The sequence below is a fragment of the Thalassophryne amazonica genome, chromosome 7 (assembly GCF_902500255.1).
Source record: "Thalassophryne amazonica chromosome 7, fThaAma1.1, whole genome shotgun sequence".
In the NCBI taxonomy this organism is placed as follows: Eukaryota; Metazoa; Chordata; class Actinopteri; order Batrachoidiformes; family Batrachoididae; genus Thalassophryne; species Thalassophryne amazonica.
Window position 1 is genome coordinate 12458383 of NC_047109.1, and position 20486 is coordinate 12478868.

General features: G+C 41.0%; 1 protein-coding gene across 1 annotated transcript in view; it reads left to right on the forward strand.

Annotated features, from left to right (window-relative positions):
- spag1b (sperm associated antigen 1b) overlaps nt 1-20486 on the forward strand; it is an 89330-nt gene that overhangs the window by 33793 nt on the left and 35051 nt on the right. The window contains exon 10 of the mRNA XM_034173851.1: nt 8936-9373. Within this exon, the coding sequence (XP_034029742.1) occupies nt 8936-9373 (438 nt within the window). The remainder of the gene's footprint in view (nt 1-8935; nt 9374-20486) is intronic.

The window sequence follows — 20486 nt, forward strand, 5'->3', positions numbered from 1 at the left end:
ACTCCCCACGGACCAGCCTCCTCTGTCTGAATGTGGCCCTGCTCGTGTCCCTAGCACCGTCAGCAGGGGGAGCTGTAGCCACACGGAGCATGTGGCTGTGGAGCGTGGGGAAGACGGCTCCCTTTCGGACCCGTAACAATTTAATGTTGTGAATGTGCACAACGACTATACAGACAATCTCAGAATATGATAGCAGTCAATACACCAAGGTGACGTGTGGGTAGGCTCGAGGATAGAAGACGTCTGTCCTGAGAAGAGCCGGAACCACACGATTTCCGCCGCCACCGAACCTGGTGATTACTGGAGCCGCCAAGTCCCGAATTCCCAGGTGATCACCGTCCCCGACTGTCGGATCTGGTACTGCTGGTGAGGAGCACAAACAGTGAGATGTGGGTGTGTGCACACCCAGTAACAAAAACAGTCAGAAGGTGGAAAGTCACCTCCACCTCTAATCACACACTCGTGCAGCTCCTGTTAACCACTTATCTGGTTGGAGTGTGAAGCGAAGCCGTCGCAGATCACACCAAACGCCAATCCCACAGATAAGGAAACACTTACAGGAAAACAGCTGCAAAGAAGTTCAGACTATTAGTCAGTGTTTTCAGTTTAGCAGAGAATTACCTTCACAGGTAGATGATATCTCGGCAATGAGGTGGAGATGACGTCCGGGTTTATGGAGTAGTATGATGAAGTGTAGATGGGTGACAGCTGTCATGAGATAATGAGTGACAGCTGTCACCTCCAGCTGTGTCCGTGCCTGAAGCCCGCACTTCAGGCAGGGCGCCCTCTGGTGGTGGGCCGGCAGTACCTCCTCTTCTGGCAGCCCACACAACAATAATGTCCCCATACAGGGGTCTTTTACAGACGAGGACATGAGGCCAGGACAGCAGCCTGTGGTTAGAATCCTCTCACCCAAAAGAAAAAATAATTCCATGTGATAATCCAACCATTGCACTGTCCAGAGTTGCGTTCTGCTGCTGAATCAAATCAAATCAAATCAATTTTATTTATATAGCGCCAAATCACAACAAACAGTTGCAACCAAGGCGCTTTATATTGTAAGGCAAAAGCCATACAATAATTACAGAAAAACCGCAATGGTCAAAACGACCCCCTATGAGCAAGCACTTGGCGACAGTGGGAAGGAAAAACTCCCTTTTAACAGGAAGAAACCGCCAGCAGAACCAGGCTCAGGGAGGGGCAGTCTTCTGCTGAGACTGGTTGGGGCTGAGGGGAGAGAATCAGGAAAAAGACATGCTGTGGAAGAGAGCAGAGATCAATCACTAATGATTAAATGCAGAGTGGTGCATACAGAGCAAAAAGAGGTGAATAATAAGAAACACTCAGTGCATCATGGGAACCCCCCCAGCAGTCTAAGTCTATAGCAGCATAACTAAGGGATGGTTCAGGGTCATCCGATCCAACCCTAACTATAAGCTTTAGCAAAAAGGAAAGTTTTAAGCTTAATCTTAAAAGTAGAGAGGGTGTCTGTCTCCCTAATCCGAATTGGGAGCTGGTTCCACAGGAGAGGAGCCTGAAAGCTGAAGGCTCTGCCTCCCATTCTACTCTTACAAACCCTAGGAACTACAAGTAAGCCTGCAGTCTGAGAGCGAAGCGCTCTATTGGGGTGATATGGTACTATGAGGTCCCTAAGATAAGATGGGACCTGATTATTCAACACCTTATAAGTAAGAAGAAGAATTTTAAATTCTATTCTGGAATTAACAGGAAGCCAATGAAGAGAAGCCAATATGGGTGAAATATGCTCTCTCCTTCTAGTCCCTGTCAATACTCTAGCTGCAGCATTTTGAATTAACTGAAGGCTTTTCAGGGAACTTTTAGGACAACCTGATAATAATGAATTACAATAGTCCAGCCTAGAGGAAATAAATGCATGAATTAGTTTTTCAGCATCACTCTGAGACAAGACCTTTCTAATTTTAGAGATATTGCACAAATGCAAAAAAGCAGTCCTACATATTTGCTTAATATGCGCATTGAAGGACATATCCTGATCAAAAATGACTCCAAGATTTCTCACAGTATTACTGGAGGTCAGGGTAATGCCATCCAGAGTAAGGATCTGGTTAGACACCATGTTTCTAAGATTTGTGGGGCCAAGTACAATAACTTCAGTTTTATCTGAATTTAAAAGCAGGAAATTAGAGGTCATCCATGTCTTTATGTCTGAAAGACATTCCTGCAGTTTAACTAATTGGTGTGTGTCCTCTGGCTTCATGGATAGAAAAAGCTGGGTATCATCTGCGTAACAATGAAAATTTAAGCAATGCTTTCTAATAATACTGCCTAAGGGAAGCATGTATAAAGTGAATAAAATCGGTCCTAACACAGAACCTTGTGGAACTCCATAATTAACCTTAGTCCGTGAAGAAGACTCCCCATTTACATGAACAAATTGTAATCTATTAGATAAATATTATTCAAACCACTGCAGCGCAGTGCCTTTAATACCTATGGCATGCTCTAATCTCTGTAATAAAGTTTGCTGAAGTGTGCAAACAAAAAAAAGAAAGTTCCTTGGAATGGCTCCGTCTGAGGGACTGTATGGCCCAACTACCAGCAAACTTTGGAGAGAAGCTGCCCGCTTAGTGGACCAGGCAGTGTTATGCATGCATGCACACGCACACACACACACACACACACACACAGCTGATTGATAATTACAGCCCCACGTGTGTGCACGGACGTGTGGACGTGCGTGTGAGGAGAACAGTGCTCAGGTCTGCCCTGCAGACAGTCGGAGGTCGGGCAGACTGCGGCGCCTTTCATGGCCATCTGACAGCAATCTGTGTCATCCACCTGCTGTCTAAACACGCTTTGGATGCCATCTTGCAGGTGTGGACGAGGCAGTCCAGATGTCTTTTTCCTCCCGACTGCGTCGGATAATGGCAAATCTGCTGTTTCAGAATGGCTCCTCCACATTCTTGCTATGTGTGACGGGGACTTTAGCGTAAAGAAGAATCAGGGCAAAGTCTTTACAAAGTCTTACTACTGTCACACAGTAACAAACATTCCTGTTAAGAAACTAATGCTGTTACACGTCAAACATATGTTTAAAAATAACATTTCTTAACCTGGTCTGGAAACAGCTATTTTTCTGAATTCCTGGCTTCTTCTCATATGAAGCATTGAAGCAAAAACTGCAGTCTTGCACGCATCTTCGGTGCAATAAACAATATTACGGCTCTTTGTTCACATTTCGCGAACCTGGTTTAAAAACTATGCTTTTCAAGCTGGTTTTGTGTATGATTAGTGCCATCAAAGTTGTGAGTGAATGAGAAACTTTTGCGTAATACATCAATATGGAACATGCAGATTGCAAAAAAAAGTGATGTGATAGAGGAAATCTAAGCTCAGATTTGGATTCAGCACCCCAAAATTACCCTAAATCAGTTTTCAAAGTCCATGCATGAAAAACTTTTTGTTGTTGTTGTTGTTGACCAGTGTAATTATTTAATAATTTTTGTTCCTAATAATCCGGTAAAAGCAGCTAAATCATTCCATAACACCAGTATGATAAAAACTGTTTTTACTAACGGAACAAACATGACTAATAGGAAAACATCCAAGATTATATCTAGTACGACAAACTGAAGACAACTAGACATTAGCGTTCATATAATGTATATATATAGGAGTTGTTGTTATAGTAGAGAAGCTTGAATCTTCGACTGGACTGGGTTGCTTGACGCGAGGACGTTTCGCTTCAAATCGCAGAAGTTTCCTCAGCTAAAATTCTTGCTCTGGTGGTCTGACTTCTGTCTTGACTCTTGTAGAGAAGAATAATCAAGAAGTCACAAAAGCTGGAGTTTTAAAGCTAACCAGACCCCTCCTACCGAGAGGCAGACTGCTATAGGCTAGTGACTAAACAATAGCTCTAATTAGCACCTATTGTGCTCTAGTTAGCACCCTCCTAATGACAGGGCAGCTGTCCCTCTCCTGATGGCTCCCTTGACGACTCTGCTGATGACGTGAATGACTCATTACCATGAACAAAAGACTGAAACTGCTTTGACCTGAGTACCCCATTGTAAACAGGGGATAAAGCGTGTCTCGGACCCCCTCCCCGGTTAAGGCTGGGTTTCAAACGTTTCACAAAGAATACCTCCTTGACCCCTCTCTCAAACCATTTCTTCTCCCTGGCTAATATTTTAACTTCCTTGTCCTCAAACGTGTGGTTAGTGTCTTTAAGGTGGAGATGAACTGCAGACTGAGGTCCACTGGCGCCCTCTCTGCGGTGCTGGTATAGCCTTTTGTGTAAAGGTTGCTTCATCTCACCTATGTAGTGTTCGTTACAGTTTTCCTGACATCTGATAGAATACACTACATTGCTCTGTTTGTAACTAGGGATCCTGTCCTTAGGGTGAACTAATTTCTGTCTCAAGGTGTTAACCGGTTTAAAGTAAACTGGGATTTTGTGCTGTCTGAAGATCCTCTGTAGTTTTTCCCCTACTCCTGCTAAATAAGTTGTTGTTGTTATAAATATTATATACACATTATTCAGTTTCAGGTGTTTAGGTCCATCATTTACAGGTAACATATTAACTTTCCTGAACTCTTCAGTGCCAATATGACAAGGAGCAAAGTTCAACATGAATCCAATGACCTTATTCTGAGCCACTTGTAGTTTTGACTGAGATCTCTTTGTGAGTCCACTATACCATGAGCTACAAGCATAATCAAAATGACTCTGGATCAAAGCTGAGACAAGTAATTTCTTGGTATTAAGGTCAAAATTTTGAGCATTCTTGTATAAGAATTTAACTTTGTTAGAACATTTAGATACAACTTTATCGACAATGGCATCACCAGATAAAGATTGGTCCAAAGTTATGCCTAAATATGTTACTTGCTGCTTTGACAGAATTTCATTCTCACCATGTTACATTCACTTGGTTACATTGTTTCAGTTTACATTTAGATGCAAATAAGATATTTTCTGTTTTCCCAAAATGTAGTAACAACTTGTTGTCAGTAAACCGTTCCTGAACAGCTGAGAGTTCTATCGTGAGGGCTGTCTCAACCTCATATATAATTTTACTGGGCATACTTAGTGCAGTTAGTTTACAGTTTACTGCAGCTGGCATGCCATATACATAGAACAGGAAGAGAAGTGGACCCAGAATAGAGAGAGCCCTGCAGTATACCACAGGTAACAGAGCATTCATCAGAAGTGGTGCCATTAACATCGACAAGTTGTTTTCTATCTAATAAATATGATTTGAACAACTTTGTATCAATCATACACATGGCATTCAGATTTTGAACAACATATTATGGTCTATAGTGTCAAAGACTTTCTGTAAATCTAGCAGTACAATACCAGTATAGTGGCCTTTGTCACGTTCCTGCCTAATATAATCATACCGTGTCAGTTGAATAAAATGGAGGAAACCTGACTGTAATTGATATAGTAAGTTAATTTCTGTAAGATATTGGTTCAGTTGATTGTAAACAATACAATGAGGCAAATAAGTATTTGATACACTGTCGATTTTGCAAGTTCTTCCACCTACAAAGAATGGAGAGGTCTGTCTAAGGACATCAGGGACAAAATTGTAGACCTGCACAAGGCTGGGATAGGCTACAGGACAACAAGTGGGCCAAAATCCCTGCTGCAGTTTGCAAACTTGGTCAAGAACTACAGGAAATGTCTGACCATGACCACTGTAATTGGAAACAAAGGTTTCTGTATCAAATATTAAGGTCTGTTTTTCTATTGTATCAAATACTTATTTTATGAAATAAAATGCAAATTAATCATTTAAAAATCATACAATGTGATTTTTTGAATTTTTTGTTGTTTTTTTTAATTCTGTTTCTCGCAGTTGAAGTGTACCTGCGATAAAAATTACAGACATCTCCATTCTTTATAGGTGGGACAACTTGCAAAATCGACAGTGGATCAAATACTTATTTGCCTTACTGTATGCCTAAACACCTTGGATAACATACTCAAAATAGAGACAGGCCTGTAATTACAAATATCTGTGGTTTTTGTTTTGTTTTTTCATATATCAAGGTACCACTCTGGCCAACTTCAGGTCTTCAGGAACGGTGCCTGAAGTTGATAAGTTTACACTATGAGAAATAGGATGAACAATAATTTTGGCATCATCTTTCACAAATTGAGCAGGAATATTATCCTGCTCAAACATAAGTTTTCTATAAAAACAATTATCAAAACCTAAACCAAACCTACCTGAGCCTAATGGTAAAATGATAAAGCATTAACAAGCAGCACTTGTAAAAAAAAGAAAAAAGAAAAAAAAGGTGTTAAAATTATTGGCTACAGTGCTTTTATCACATGTCTATAAATAAAGAAGTCCCTCTGTGTTTGCTCCTAGTGCATTTCTCAGCCTGAGCTGGAGGAAGTCGCCGCTTTGTGACCTCTAATTTCCTGCTTTTAAACTCAGATAAAACTGAAGTTATTGTACTTGGCCCCACAAATCTTAGAAACATGGTGTCTAACCAGATCCTTACTCTGGATGGCATTACCCTGACCTCTAGTAATACTGTGAGAAATCTTGGAGTCATTTTTGATCAGGATATGTCATTCAAAGCGCATATTAAACAAATATGTAGGACTGCTTTTTTGCATTTACGCAATATCTCTAAAATCAGAAAGGTCTTGTCTCAGAGTGATGCTGAAAAACTAATTCATGCATTTATTTCCTCTAGGCTGGACTATTGTAATTCATTATTATCAGGTTGTCCTAAAAGTTCCCTAAAAAGCCTTCAGTTAATTCAAAATGCTGCAGCTAGAGTACTGACAGGGACTAGAAGGAGAGAGCATATCTCACCTATATTGGCCTCTCTTCATTGGCTTCCTGTTAATTCTAGAATAGAATTTAAAATTCTTCTTCTTACTTATAAGGTTTTGAATAATCAGGTCCCATCTTATCTTAGGGACCTCGTAGTACCATATCACCCCAATAGAGCGCTTCGCTCTCAGACTGCAGGCTTACTTGTAGTTCCTAGGGTTTGTAAGAGTAGAATGGGAGGCAGAGCCTTCAGCTTTCAGGCTCCTCTCCTGTGGAACCAGCTCCCAATTCAGATCAGGGAGACAGACACCCTCTCTACTTTTAAGATTAGGCTTAAAACTTTCCTTTTTGCTAAAGCTTATAGTTAGGGCTGGATCAGGTGACCCTGAACCATCCCTTAGTTATGCTGCTATAGACGTAGACTGCTGGGGGGTTCCCATGATGCACTGTTTCTTTCTCTTTTTGCTCTGTATGCACCACTCTGCATTTAATCATTAGTGATCGATCTCTGCTCCCCTCCACAGCATGTCTTTTTCCTGGTTCTCTCCCTCAGCCCCAACCAGTCCCAGCAGAAGACTGCCCCTCCCTGAGCCTGGTTCTGCTGGAGGTTTCTTCCTGTTAAAAGGGAGTTTTTCCTTCCCACTGTAGCCAAGTGCTTGCTCACAGGGGGTCGTTTTGACCGTTGGGGTTTTACATAATTATTGTATGGCCTTGCCTTACAATATAAAGCGCCTTGGGGCAACTGTTTGTTGTGATTTGGCGCTATATAAAAAAAATTGATTGATTGATTGATTTGTCCTGCCACCAACAAGAAAAAAAATTAACATTTTAAAAGCTGAAAGTCTTTTCTGCAATTATTTTATTAGCGTCACAATGGTCCCACCGTTCACTACAGCCATCCTTTGTCTCTTCAGCACTCCACTAGCGATGAAAATAAATCACATTAAGGATCTACCAAGACAAAAAAAGGATGTTAAATTAATTGGCTAAATTACACTGTTAACAACAACATGCCATTCATTAGATAGATAGATAGATCGATAGATGAGATTAATTGTCATTGTCGTTGCACGAGTGCAACAACGAGATTAGGTCCACACTCCAATTACCACAGACAGCAATTAATCCACAAATTATTACTTGTTTACCGTAATAATGGCACACATCAGAATTAAAGACAACACATATACATTTGACGTTGTTTTTTGTGCACTAAACTTTGAAACAGTCCGTTATCCGAATTGAGGCAATGTGAGTGTGGGGGGGCCACAGCAACATATGGGTCGCACAGCCGCCAGCTTGGGGGGGGAGGGAGGCCCGAGCTGTTCATGTCTCATTATGAGCATCCGAGGTTACAGCAGCAGGGCTATGATGTCATCATTTCAGAAAAGCTGCATATAGGCTGTCCACATGAAAATATGAATCCAGCATTTTCAGATTTATTCACTCTGGGACTCATTTAAAAAAAAATAGCTGTTTAAGGCTCTGAAAATGCTGGTTTCTTGTGGATGAAACACCTATATGGTACAAAACACTTGCGGATACGCCTGAACTCGTCTCCGTGTGGACGGGGCCTCAGTCCCCCCAGGTGTAAATGGGTACTTGGCTGGGGAAGTAACCTGTGAAGAATGGGTGTCCTGCCCAAAGAAGGGTCGTAGAGTCTCATTTGCTTCACGCAACACCGGCACCACTGGAACCACTGGACCTCAGTGCCTGGAGGAAAGTACTTCTCTTCTATTCTTTATTAAATTAAAACATTACTAATTAAGTATCATTAGATTAATTATATATGTGCAGGATCACAACAGGTCTTCAGAAAATCCTGTGTTCTGTGTGGTTTTGATGCCTGGTAAAGGATTTGTCCTTTAATCCTCCCATGGTGCATTTGTGGCTATCTGGAGGTGTATGTGTAACAGTTCAGGAACAGATGTTTGTAGTTTTTAATCACAAAACTTTTTCTCAGCCGTGATGGAGCTCCACGGAAAAAAAAAAAATCATCTGCCCTCCCTACTCATAGTGATTTCCTGATTCATTGCTTCCTGGAACTCCCTTAAAAGTGGATCTGTGTTACTCTTGTCTCACCCTCCCCCCACTATGATGTAACTACTGACTGCTTCCTGTGGGCGTGTCTCCCTCCCTGTCCCTTCCAGCTTGTCCGGTGGAACGCAGCCGTCCTGTGGGAGGGGAGGAGAGCGCAGCTGCTCCTGCCAAGAGGGGAGATATGGGTAACACTCAGAAAAAGCCCCACGGCAGAGGCAGCGGGGGTCCACACTGCGAGACCAGCAGCTCGGAGCACGGACAGTGGAGGAGCAAAGGAGACAAGTACAGAGTCCCACAGAACACGGCCAATGGAGCAGGCAAGAAAAGCTCAGCTTCAGCGCAGAATGATCACCTCCACAGCAACAATAAGGAAGTTCCTCCAGCTGGAGGAAACACGGGAGAAACTGTCAACCTGGATGCTCCATGTGGAGCTCTGCCTCCACCACTGGCCCGGCTAAAGAACGAGGGAAACCTTCTTTTTAAAAATGGACAGTTTGCTGATGCACTGGAGAAATACTCAAAAGCCATCCAAGGCTTCACAGATTCAGGTACGGACAAGTTTTCATGTTTGTTTGTTTGTCTGTGTACAGGATTACTCAAATACCTTTCACATGATCTTTACAAAACCTTTTAGATGATCCATCTCAACAAAAGGAAGAAACCATGAAATGTGGTTGTTGATCAAGATATGGATGTGGATTCTTGATCATTTTTTAAAACTTGCTTTTAAACAGGGAAATGTACTTTTTATTTTAAACTTTCCATCAAATTTCTCAAAAATGATCACTTTTTCACACCTGTGTGTGTACATCACCCATCAAACCGTGACATTTTCTGCACAGGTGGATAAAGATCTGGATCTGTTACAGCAAAATATTGGTTCAGGTATGACACTAAAATGTAATAGAGCTGCAACCATGAAAAACGATAATAATCCCAATGCAAAGATTTTGAGGGTTTTTTTTTAGGATGGTATCCTTTATTGAAATACAAAGTTTGATCCAGATCTAATCCAGTTTAAAGATTTTGTGGCCATTTAAATTGAACATTGAAAGGGCCATTTAATATATATTTTACATTATATCTTTTTTATTCTCTTTATTAAGACTTTTTTCATTTATAATTCATGCAAACAAAGATAAAACACAGAACAAACAAAGGACGTCACACTAATCATTTCCATTCAACAAAAAAAAGTAGTCATAGAGATGTGTTAAAATAATCGAGAAACAGTTGCCATGTAAAGTACAATGTTTCAGTTTTATCCCTCAACAAATATTTTATTTTTTCTAATCATAGATGTCCCATAATGTCCTTTATCAGAGCCGAGTGGGAGGGGGGTGTTTTTTGTTTCCAGCGCAATAGAATCAGCCATCAGAGTGACAAAACTAATCATATTATTTTGAGTTTTTGAGTATTCTTGTATAAGAATTACAGCCCCACGCATGTGCACGGAGCGCAGGTGTGCCACGCACACGCGTGGACGTGCGTGTGAGGAGAACAGTGCTCAGGTCTGTCCTGCAGACTGTTCCCGTGAGATCTCTGTCACCGGTCTCACACCAAATAGAGCCCAGAGTGGGTCTGGTTTATGTTGTCTTTTCAGGATTTTTGAAAGGGTCTGAAATAAATCGTTCCAGTGTGTTGTGATGTAGGGACAGTTCCAAAACATACGTGCCAGTGAGGTCGGTTGCTGTGCACATCTGTCACAGGAGGGATCCACTGTAGGAAACATCTTTGATAGTCTCTGTTTGGACAAATGTAGCCTGTGTAAAATCTTGAATTGTAAAAGTTCATGTCTGGGGACTTCCGGTCAAGCCTCGCAACATGGCGGCAGAGTAAGCGTGTGCTCCCGACAATTGTTCAGATATTGCCCGTTAAAACTCGATTTGACCACTTTTAAAAGTGACAGCTCCATTTTAAAACAAGGGCAACCACAATGCTTAAAGCAAAAGGTAAAAAAACTCAGAGATCGTGATGAAGAAGAGTTGGTTAGCATCGAGGGAGAAACCATGCTAACTGTGGGCGAGGAAGAAAACGACAGCGCTAACTTGACCATCATTCTGAAGGAATTAAGAGAATTTAGGAAAGACAGCTCCCAACAGCTGAAAGATATTCGTGAGGATATTCAAAGTGCTAATAAGAGAATAGAAGAGGCGGAGGAGTGGATAGCTGCAGCAGAGACGCGCATCCAGACATCAGAGGACGCGCTGCTGGAGCTGCTCAAACTCCACACACAACTCCATGCTAAAACTGTTGACTTGGAGAGCCGCGCAAGACGGGACTGTATTCGCATCTACAATGTGAAAGAGGGTCTCGAAGATAATGACCCAAACATGAATGCATTTGTGGAACGCCTGCTACGTGAAAATCTGTCTGTGCCATCATCCGTGGATGTGAGAGTGGAGCGCTCGTATCGCGCTTTAGTGTCACGGCCACCCCCAGACGCGTCTCCGAGATCAATCATAGCCAAGTTTTCCAGCTACAGGGTAAAAGAAGAGATCCTGAGATTGGCTTGGCAGAAACGTGGCTTTCAACTGAGTGGAAGAGCGGTGAATCTGGACCATGACAACATGCCAGAGATTCTGCAGAAGCAGAGGGCATACGCGGAGGCAAAAGCAGTTCTGAAACTTAAGAAGATACGCTTTCAAACTCCGTTTCCAGCGAAGTTAAGAGTCTACTACGAGAGCGGACCTGTGCTGTACGGATCTGTGGAAGAGGCGACGCGGGATATGAACAAGAGAGGGCTCACGGTTACGGAGGTGTCCAGTCCAAGCCTGACACCAATCTTGGATCAAATTCGGCAACTAACTTGGAGCACAGTTAAGACCAAGACCCGCGCTGATAACACGAAGGCTCCTAGCTATCAAGAAAAATTGCAAATGTTTCGGAGGTAAAGATAAGGACTGAGCATGAAGAGCGCAGGTGGTGAGTTGTTCATTGTCTAAAATGGAAGGACTATTGAAATAATAAGAGTCAAGAATGATTGACAGTTCAGACTAAAAGTACTAAAAGTAAAACTGCTTAAGGCTAGTTTAAGGTGATATGTCGGGACACAAGGACAGTGGACAGTAAAATAGCTTGTTTTACTGTTGTAGGCCCTCACCCTCCAACGAGGGGACGAGGCTCTCCCTCTAACCCCCTTTTCCAACTGGGGTCAATCAGGATCGTCATCGTGATCCCACTTTTGGAGGTCAACTATTTTTGTTCATTATTGTTCCTTTTTGTTCAAGCCTGTTCTAAGGCATATTGTTGTGTGTTTTGGGGTGTTGCCGTAATGACCTGTTGTCAAATATATATTGAAACGTATATGTGCAGATAATGAAAGTGGTTAGTTATAATGTGAATGGGTTACTCAATCCAATCAAAAGAAGCAAGATTCTATCTAAACTAAAACAGATAAATACTGAAATAGCATTTCTAGAGGAAACCCATCTTTCTGAAACAGAACATGCCAAACTCACTAGAATGGGATTTAAATATCAATATTCATCATCTTATTCTGCAGGTCATAGGAGGGGAGTGTCAATTTTAATATCAAGTAAAATTACATTTGAAACACTATTTGAAAAAATATAAAGAAGGCAGATATGTCCTTTTAAGGGGAAATATGGATGGTTCACTAATGACCTTGGTAAATGTCTATGCCCCCCCAAATTCTGAATGGAACTTTTTTAGGCAAATATTTGATTTAATAATAACTGAAACTCAAGGTATTTTAATATGTGCAGGCGATTTTAATCTGAGGTTAAGTTTGGATCTTGATTCATCTAACCCAAGAATAACTCAGCCTAAACTTATAAATAAAAAATTCAAAGGTGCACTGGATGATCTGGGACTGGTTGATCTGTGGAGACAATCCAACAACAAAAGACTATACATTTTTCTCAAACCCACATTCGTTTTTCTCACGAATTGACTACTTTTTTATTTTTAATAAGGATCTTCACAGGGTGTTTGACTGTACAATAGGCAGTATGGATTTATCGGACCACAGTCCAGTAACTTTAGACATAGATATAAATATGGATCGTAAAAAAAACATGTGGAGGCTAAACAATTATGTTTTGAGCCAAAAAGAGTCGAAGCAGATATCAAAGAGTACATAGAGGACAATGATAATGATGAGATAACTCCCATAATACTTTGGGATGCTTGTAAAGCTGTCCTTAGAGGAAAAATAAGGCAGCATAAATTATTGATACTGGAATCTGAATTGACAAAGCTGGAACATTATTACAAACAAAAAGGGGACCACAAAATAAAAACAGAAATAGTCAAAAAGAAAAACAAAATAGATGAGCAGTACACTAAAGATATTCAGAAGAAAATGATGTTTACGAAGCAGACATACTATGAGGGTGGGGCAAAAGCTACTAGACTGTTGGCTTACAAATTAAAAAAAACAGCAAGCAGAAAACTCAGTTTACAAAATTAGAAATTCTGAAACAAAGCAGATTGAATATAAACTACCACAGATTCAAAAATGTTTTGAAACATACTATAAAAAATTATACTCAAAGGCTCCATGTGACCAAGGGAAAATGCAGAGCTTTTTTGATCAAATTAATTTACCAAAGTTGACAATGGAACAAAGAAAAGATCTTGTAAAACATATTTCAAAAAATGAAATTGAGGCAGCAATAAAACACCTTAAATCAAATAAAATGGCCGGACCAGATGGGTTCTCTCAAGAATTTTACAAGGAAATGAAGGAATCCTTGGTTCCAATTTTGGAGCGTACTTTCAACTGGATCCTGCAAGAAAATAGAACCCCTCCCTCGTGGAGTGAAGTGGTAATATCATTAATTCCAAAGGAAGGCAAGGACAAACTTGAATGTAGCGGTTTTAGACCAATAAGTGTCCTGAATCAGGACTACAAAATTTTCACCCATATTCTAGCCAAAAGAATGGAAATAGTTCTCCCACAGATCATTAGTCTACCTCAGACTGGTTTTATTCGGGAACGCCGGACACAGGACAACATACGCCGTGCTCTACATGTAGTAAATCACATAACAATGCACAATACGCCTGCAATTCTAGTAGGTTTAGATGCAGAGAAGGCGTTCGACTGTGTAAGCTGGTCTTTTCTGTATGAAACCTTGGGTAGATTTGGTTTTGATGATAAAATAATAAAAACAATCCAAGCAGTATACTATGAACCAAAGGCAAAAATTAAGGTGAACGGGGCATTATCTCAATCTATAAAACTAGAGAGAGGCTCAAGACAAGGCTGCCCCCTGAGCCCGTTGCTATTCGCTCTTTTTATTGAGCCATTAAGTCGGTACATCACCCAGAACCAGGATATCAAGGGTATTGATATGAAAGGAGGTAATCAAAAAATTTCATTGTTTGCGGACGATGTATTACTTTATTTATCCGATCCAGAGACTTCTTTTATACATTTAATTACACTATTAGAAGACTATGGAACATTCTCTGGCTACAAGTTAAATTGATCAAAAACAAAAGTTATGTGCTTTAGGTATAATCCCACAAAAAAGTCTGAAAAATACCCACTAAATTGGGGAGCTACTAAAATGAAATACCTCGGGGTTGAAATCTCCAACGATTTAACAAATTTATACTCTGATAACTACCTACCATTAAATAAAAAACTCAAGGAGGATGTTCAGAGGTGGAGCGCCATTCCCCTTCTTGGTTTTGGATCCAGAGTACAATCAGTTCAAATGAATATTCTACCTAGACTACTTTACTTGTTCCAATCCCTTCCTGTGGAGATACCAGACCAACAATTCCAGGAGTGGGACAGACTAATTTCACGTTACGTCTGGCAAGGTAAAAGACCAAGAATCAAATACAAAAACTTACAATTATCTAAGAGTAGGGGGGGAGTGGCGCTCCCTTCCCTTAAAGATTATTATGTGGCTGCACAACTTAGACCACTTGTGTGCTTATGTAATTCTGACTACTTTGCTAAATGGAAAGAAATTGAAGAGGCATCAACAAATGCATATCCAATTCAAGAGCTAATAGGAGAAAAAATTAGATTGGACAGATTAGACTGTTTGAAAAATCCATTTATTACCTTACCTATTAAATTATGGAATAAAACAGTACAATGCAATAATTTAAATGATGTGGTGGGAATATTGAAATGGTGTGGATATGATAAAGATTTTGCACCCAGTAGGTTAGATGCACGATTTAAAGAATGGACCTCACAAGGGTTAACTGCTTATTGTACCTTATTAAATCAAGGGAAATTTCCACACATTGAAAACGATCTATGGTTTAAACAATAGTGATTTTTTTTTTAGATTTCTCCAAATTTGAAACTACATTGGAAAAATATTAAAGAATAATAAAGAAAAACTCCAAAATAATCTTTTAATCAAAGTGTTTGTTGATGCCTACACTTCACATAATGATCATAAGACAATTTCAAGGCTCTACAAAGGACTATGTCAATCAAAAGGACTTGAGTGTCATGTGAAACAAAAATGGGAAAAAGAGGGGAATTTATGTATCTCTGATGAGGAATGGACAACAATCTTTGAGGTACAATGGAAAACTACCAACTCAACAATCTGGAGAGAGTTTTGTTGGAAAAACTTGATTAGGTTCTTCAAGACACCGGCACAAGGAAAACATTTCACCAAATCAGCAACCTGTTGGAGGCAGTGCGGAGAACAAGAAGCAAATCACTGGCACATCTTCTGGACATGCCCTCTAATTGTTCAATTTTGGACTGATGTTCATAAAATCTTTGAAAAAGTGTTTCACATGGACATACTGTTTCAATTTACATCACTGTACCTAGGTTCCTTGCTTCCTTTCCTTCCCACTGTAGCCAAGTGCTTGCTCAAAGGGGGTCGTTTTGACCGTTGGGGTTTTACATAATTATTGTATGGCCTTGCCTTACAATATAAAGCGCCTTGGGGCAACTGTTTGTTGTGATTTGGTGCTATATAAAAAAATTGATTGATTGATTGATTGATAGATGACAATACAAGGTCTGTGATAAAACTAACGTACCTTTTTACTTTTTTCAAAAACTATATGGATTTGAATCACGTGCGATTACATCAGACAACCTTGAACCCTCGTGTGCATGCGTGAGTTTTTTCACGCCTGTCGGTTACGTCATTCGCCTGTGGGCTGGCTTTGAGTGAGGAGTGGTCCACCCCTCCTGTCGGAATTCTTTTGTCTGACTTCTTCCTGAGAGACTGGCGCTTTGCTTGATCAAATTTTTTTCAGAACCTGTGAGGCAGATCGAAGTGGACACCATCTGAGAAATTCAGCTGATTTTCTGTGAAAATTTTAACGGCTGATGAGAGATTATGGACTGTTGCTGTCGCTTTAAGGACTGCCCATGGAGTGGGACGTCGCGACGCGTCCTGAGCCGCCGCTGTCTGCCTGTTTCGAGCTGAAAGCTTCCAAATTTAAGCCTCTGTTGACCCAGGACGTCGTGACAGAACAGAGAACTTTCAGAAGAGGTCGGGATCAGCAGTTTATCCGGACATTCCACTGTTAAAGGACATTTTATTAATGAAAGACGTGCGGACGGGTCCGCGCATCGGGACGCAGCCGGCGCGGTGCGGCGACACAGGAAAAACACCTCCGTGTTGATAACCATTTGTAAAAACCAGACGGCTTTTGATGGCTTTCAGTTGAGTGAGTATCTGAGAAATTGTTTAACAGCTGGACATGTTCCATCTTGTCCTTAAGGCTTCCAACGGAGGTGTTTTTCCTGTGGCGGCGCACAGCGCCGGCTGCCTGCCGACGTGCGGACCTGTCCGCACTTTCTTTCATTACAAAATCTCCTTTAACAGTGGAATGTCCGGATGGTTGGATTGACTGCAATGGATTTTCTTTTTTTATTAAATCATTATATGGGGTATTGTTTGTAGAATTTAGAGGGAAAAATTAAATATATATATATATATATATATATATATATATAAAATACCATATAACACTGTACACGTTGATAGATATAACACTTAACTAAACTGACTAAACCAGTTGAACTCCAAAAACACCACAATAACAACATTTAAAGCCTCAAAACCATGAACTCCCATGGTGCATTGCAGCACAGTGTCCATTGTTTACTAGTTAGCTAAATTGCTGATTTCTCCAAAAATATTTGTCCTATCAACTTTACATTTTCACAGCACTCATCCTTGACCCCAAATGCATAAACATGCCAAACAGCAAATGTCAGCTGTCCACAGTTTGTCTGTGATCAAAGTTGCACGCACACACAGCTGCTGTAAGCAGGTATTTTTAATTTGACAAAAAAAGACGGTGGTGGAATACATTAACACCACTACACATGTCACTCATGGTCCCAACATGAGACTTAACTCACTCATGGTAAGAGCAACATAACACTTAACTAAACTGACTAAACCAACTGAACTACAAAAACACAATAAATCAACAACACTAAACACTGTTAAACCAACATGAACCACAATAACATTTAAAACCTCAAAACCCTGAACTCCCATGGTACATTGTAACACAATGTCCATTGTTTACTGGTGAACTGAAATAGCTAGTTTTTCTAAAAATATTTGTCCTATCAACTTTCTGTTTTTTCAGCATTCATCCTTGATCCAAAATACATAAGCATATTATACCGCAAATGTCAGCTCTCCCCGGTTATTGCAAGATCAAATCTATACACACGCGCACACACAGGCCACTTGGCTGTTTCATATATATATATATATATATATATATACACACACACACACACACACACACACAGTGGTGGGCACAGTTACGCTAATCCGCTAACCGCTAATTATCAAAGATAATGTTTTCATTATCGGATTAGCTTTTCAGATAACTTTGAAAACCATTATCGGACTAATTATCTTCCGATACGTTTTGGTCCGATAATTTTTAGACCGCTAACGTATTTTTGCAGACATGGTAACAAAGCTGAATAGTTACAAACATTTATGATATCTAAAATTGGTTTAGTACCTACCTGTTAAGTTTTTATAGTAGATGTGCAGTTCTATCCTCCGAGGAGAGCTGGTTCTAGAAGCAGACATGGGGTCAAATACTTTGCATTGTATTTAAATACAAATACAAATACTTTAGATTTTCAAATTCCAAATACAAATACAGTGAGGAAAATAAGTATTTGAACACCCTGCGGTTTTGCAAGGTCTCCTACTTAGAAATCATGGAGGGGTGTGAAATTTTCATCTTAGGTGCATGTCCACTGTGAGAGACATAGTCTAAAAAAAAAAAAAAAAAAATCCGGAAATCACAATGTATGATTTTTTTAATAATTTATTTGTATGTTACTGCTGCAAAAAAGTATTTGAACACCTACCAACCAGCAAGAATTCTGGCTCACACAGACCTGTTAATTTTTTTTTTAAGAAGCGCTCTTATTCTGCACTCTTTACCTGTATTAATTGCACCTGTTTGAACTTGCTACCTGTATACGAGGGTAGGCTGAAAAATTCTAAGGCTCACCAAGGAGAAATGCCATTTCAATAAAACTTGGCATGCATTAAGTTCAACTATTCTGATGACTAACTGTGTTATTTTCTTCCAGGTTGTGAGGTAGTTTGTGGTTCATAGCCAAGTTTGAAAGTTTGTGGTAGAGGGAAACGGCAAAAATGGACAAAATCTGGCATTGCGGTGTGATTAAGTACCTGCATAAGAAAGGGTTAAAGCCCAAGGACATTCATGCAGATATGGTTGCTACATTAGGGGATGAAGCTCCCTCCATATCTACAGTGCAGAAGTGGGCAGCTGAATTTAAGAGGGGCAGAGAGAGCCTTGAAGACGACCCAAGGTCTGGGCAGCCTGCAACAGCCACAACCCAGAAAAACATTCACCTTGTTCATGAAATGGTGATGGACGACAGACGATCGACGATTAATCAGCTAGCAGATGCTGTGGGAATATCCCATGAGAGAATTGAACAAATTCTGCATGAAGAACTTGGAATGTCAAAGGTGTCAGCTCGGTGGGTGCCACATCTTCTGACGCCTGATCAGAAATGCACCAGGCTAGTCATGTCGAAGGCAAACTTGGCGCAATTTGAAGAGGATCCAGCCAATTACATGGAACGTTTTCTCACCCAGGATGAGTGTTGGGTTCACCACTTTGAACCAGAGACAAAAAAACAATCAATGCAGTGGAAACACCCAAGGTCACCACCTCCAAAGAAGGCCAAGGTCGTTTCGTCTGCGGGGAAGGTCATGGTTTCAGTTTTCTGGGATGCCAAGGGCATTGTGTTCGTGGACTATCTTGAAAAGGGACAAACCATAAATGGACAGTATTGTTCTAACCTACTGAGACAGTTACGCGAGGCTATCAAAAAGAAGCGACCAGGAAAGCTGACGAAAGGGGTGCTGTTCCATCAAGACAGTGCCCCAGCTCACAAGTCAACAGTGGCCATGGCCACTATCCACGAGTGTGGATTCGAAGTGGTAGATCACCCACCATACTCCCCTGACTTGGCACCCTCGGACTTTTATCTGTTCCCAAACCTGAAAAAAACTTGGCTGGGAAGCACTATCGGAGCAATGATGAGGTGATGGCTGCCGTTGAGGACTATTTTGACTCTTAAGATGATGCCAAGGGAATCGAAGCACTCAAGCACTGCTGGAAGAAGTGTGTGGAGTTACAGGGAGACTATGTAGAAAAATAACCCTGAATTTGTTCAATTCAGCAACTGCATCATAGTCAGCCTTAGACCAAGACCAAGACCAAAGAGCTGTCTCAGGACACCAGGGACAAAACTGTAGACCTGCACAAGGCTGGGATGGACTACAGGACAACAGGTAAGCAGCTTGGTAGAAGACAACAACTGTTATGATTTATTTATTAGAAAGTGGAAGAAACACAAGATGACTGTCAATCTCCCTCTGTCTTGGATTCCATGCAAGATCTCACTTTGTGGGGTAAAGATGATTCTGAGAAAGCTCAGAACTACACAGGAGGACCTGGTCAATGACCTGAAGAGAGATGGGACCACAGTCGCAAAGATTACATTAGTAACACATTATGCTGTCATGGTTTAAAATCCTGCAGGGCAGCAAGGTCCCCCTGCTCAAGCCCGCACATGTCCAGGCCCATTTGAAGTTCACCAGTGACCATCTGGATGATCTAGAGGAAGCATGGGAGAAGGTCATGTGGTCAGATGAGACCAAAATAGAGCTTTTTGGAATCAACTCCACTTACCATGTTTAGAGGATGAGAACAACCCCAAGAAAACCATCCCAACTGTGAAGCATTGGGGTGGAAACATCATACTTTGGGGGTGCTCTTCTGCAAAGGGGACAGGACGACTGCACCGTATTGAAGGGAGGATGGATGGGGTCATGTATTGCGAGATTTTAGCAAACAACCTCCTTCCCTCAGTAAGAGCATTGAAGATGGGTCATGGCTGGGTCTTCCAGCATGACAATGACCCCAAACACACAGCCAGGGAAACTAAGGAGGGGCTCCGTAAGAAGCATTTCAAGGTCGAGTGGCCTGGCCAGTCTCCAGACCTGAACTCAATAGAAAATCTTTGGAGGGAGCTGAAACTCCAAACCTGAAAGATTTGGAGAAGATCTGTATGGAGGAGTGAACAAAAATCCCTGCTGCAGTGTGTGCAAACCTGGTGAAAAACTACAGGAAACGTTTGACCTCTGTAATTACAAAGAAAGGCTA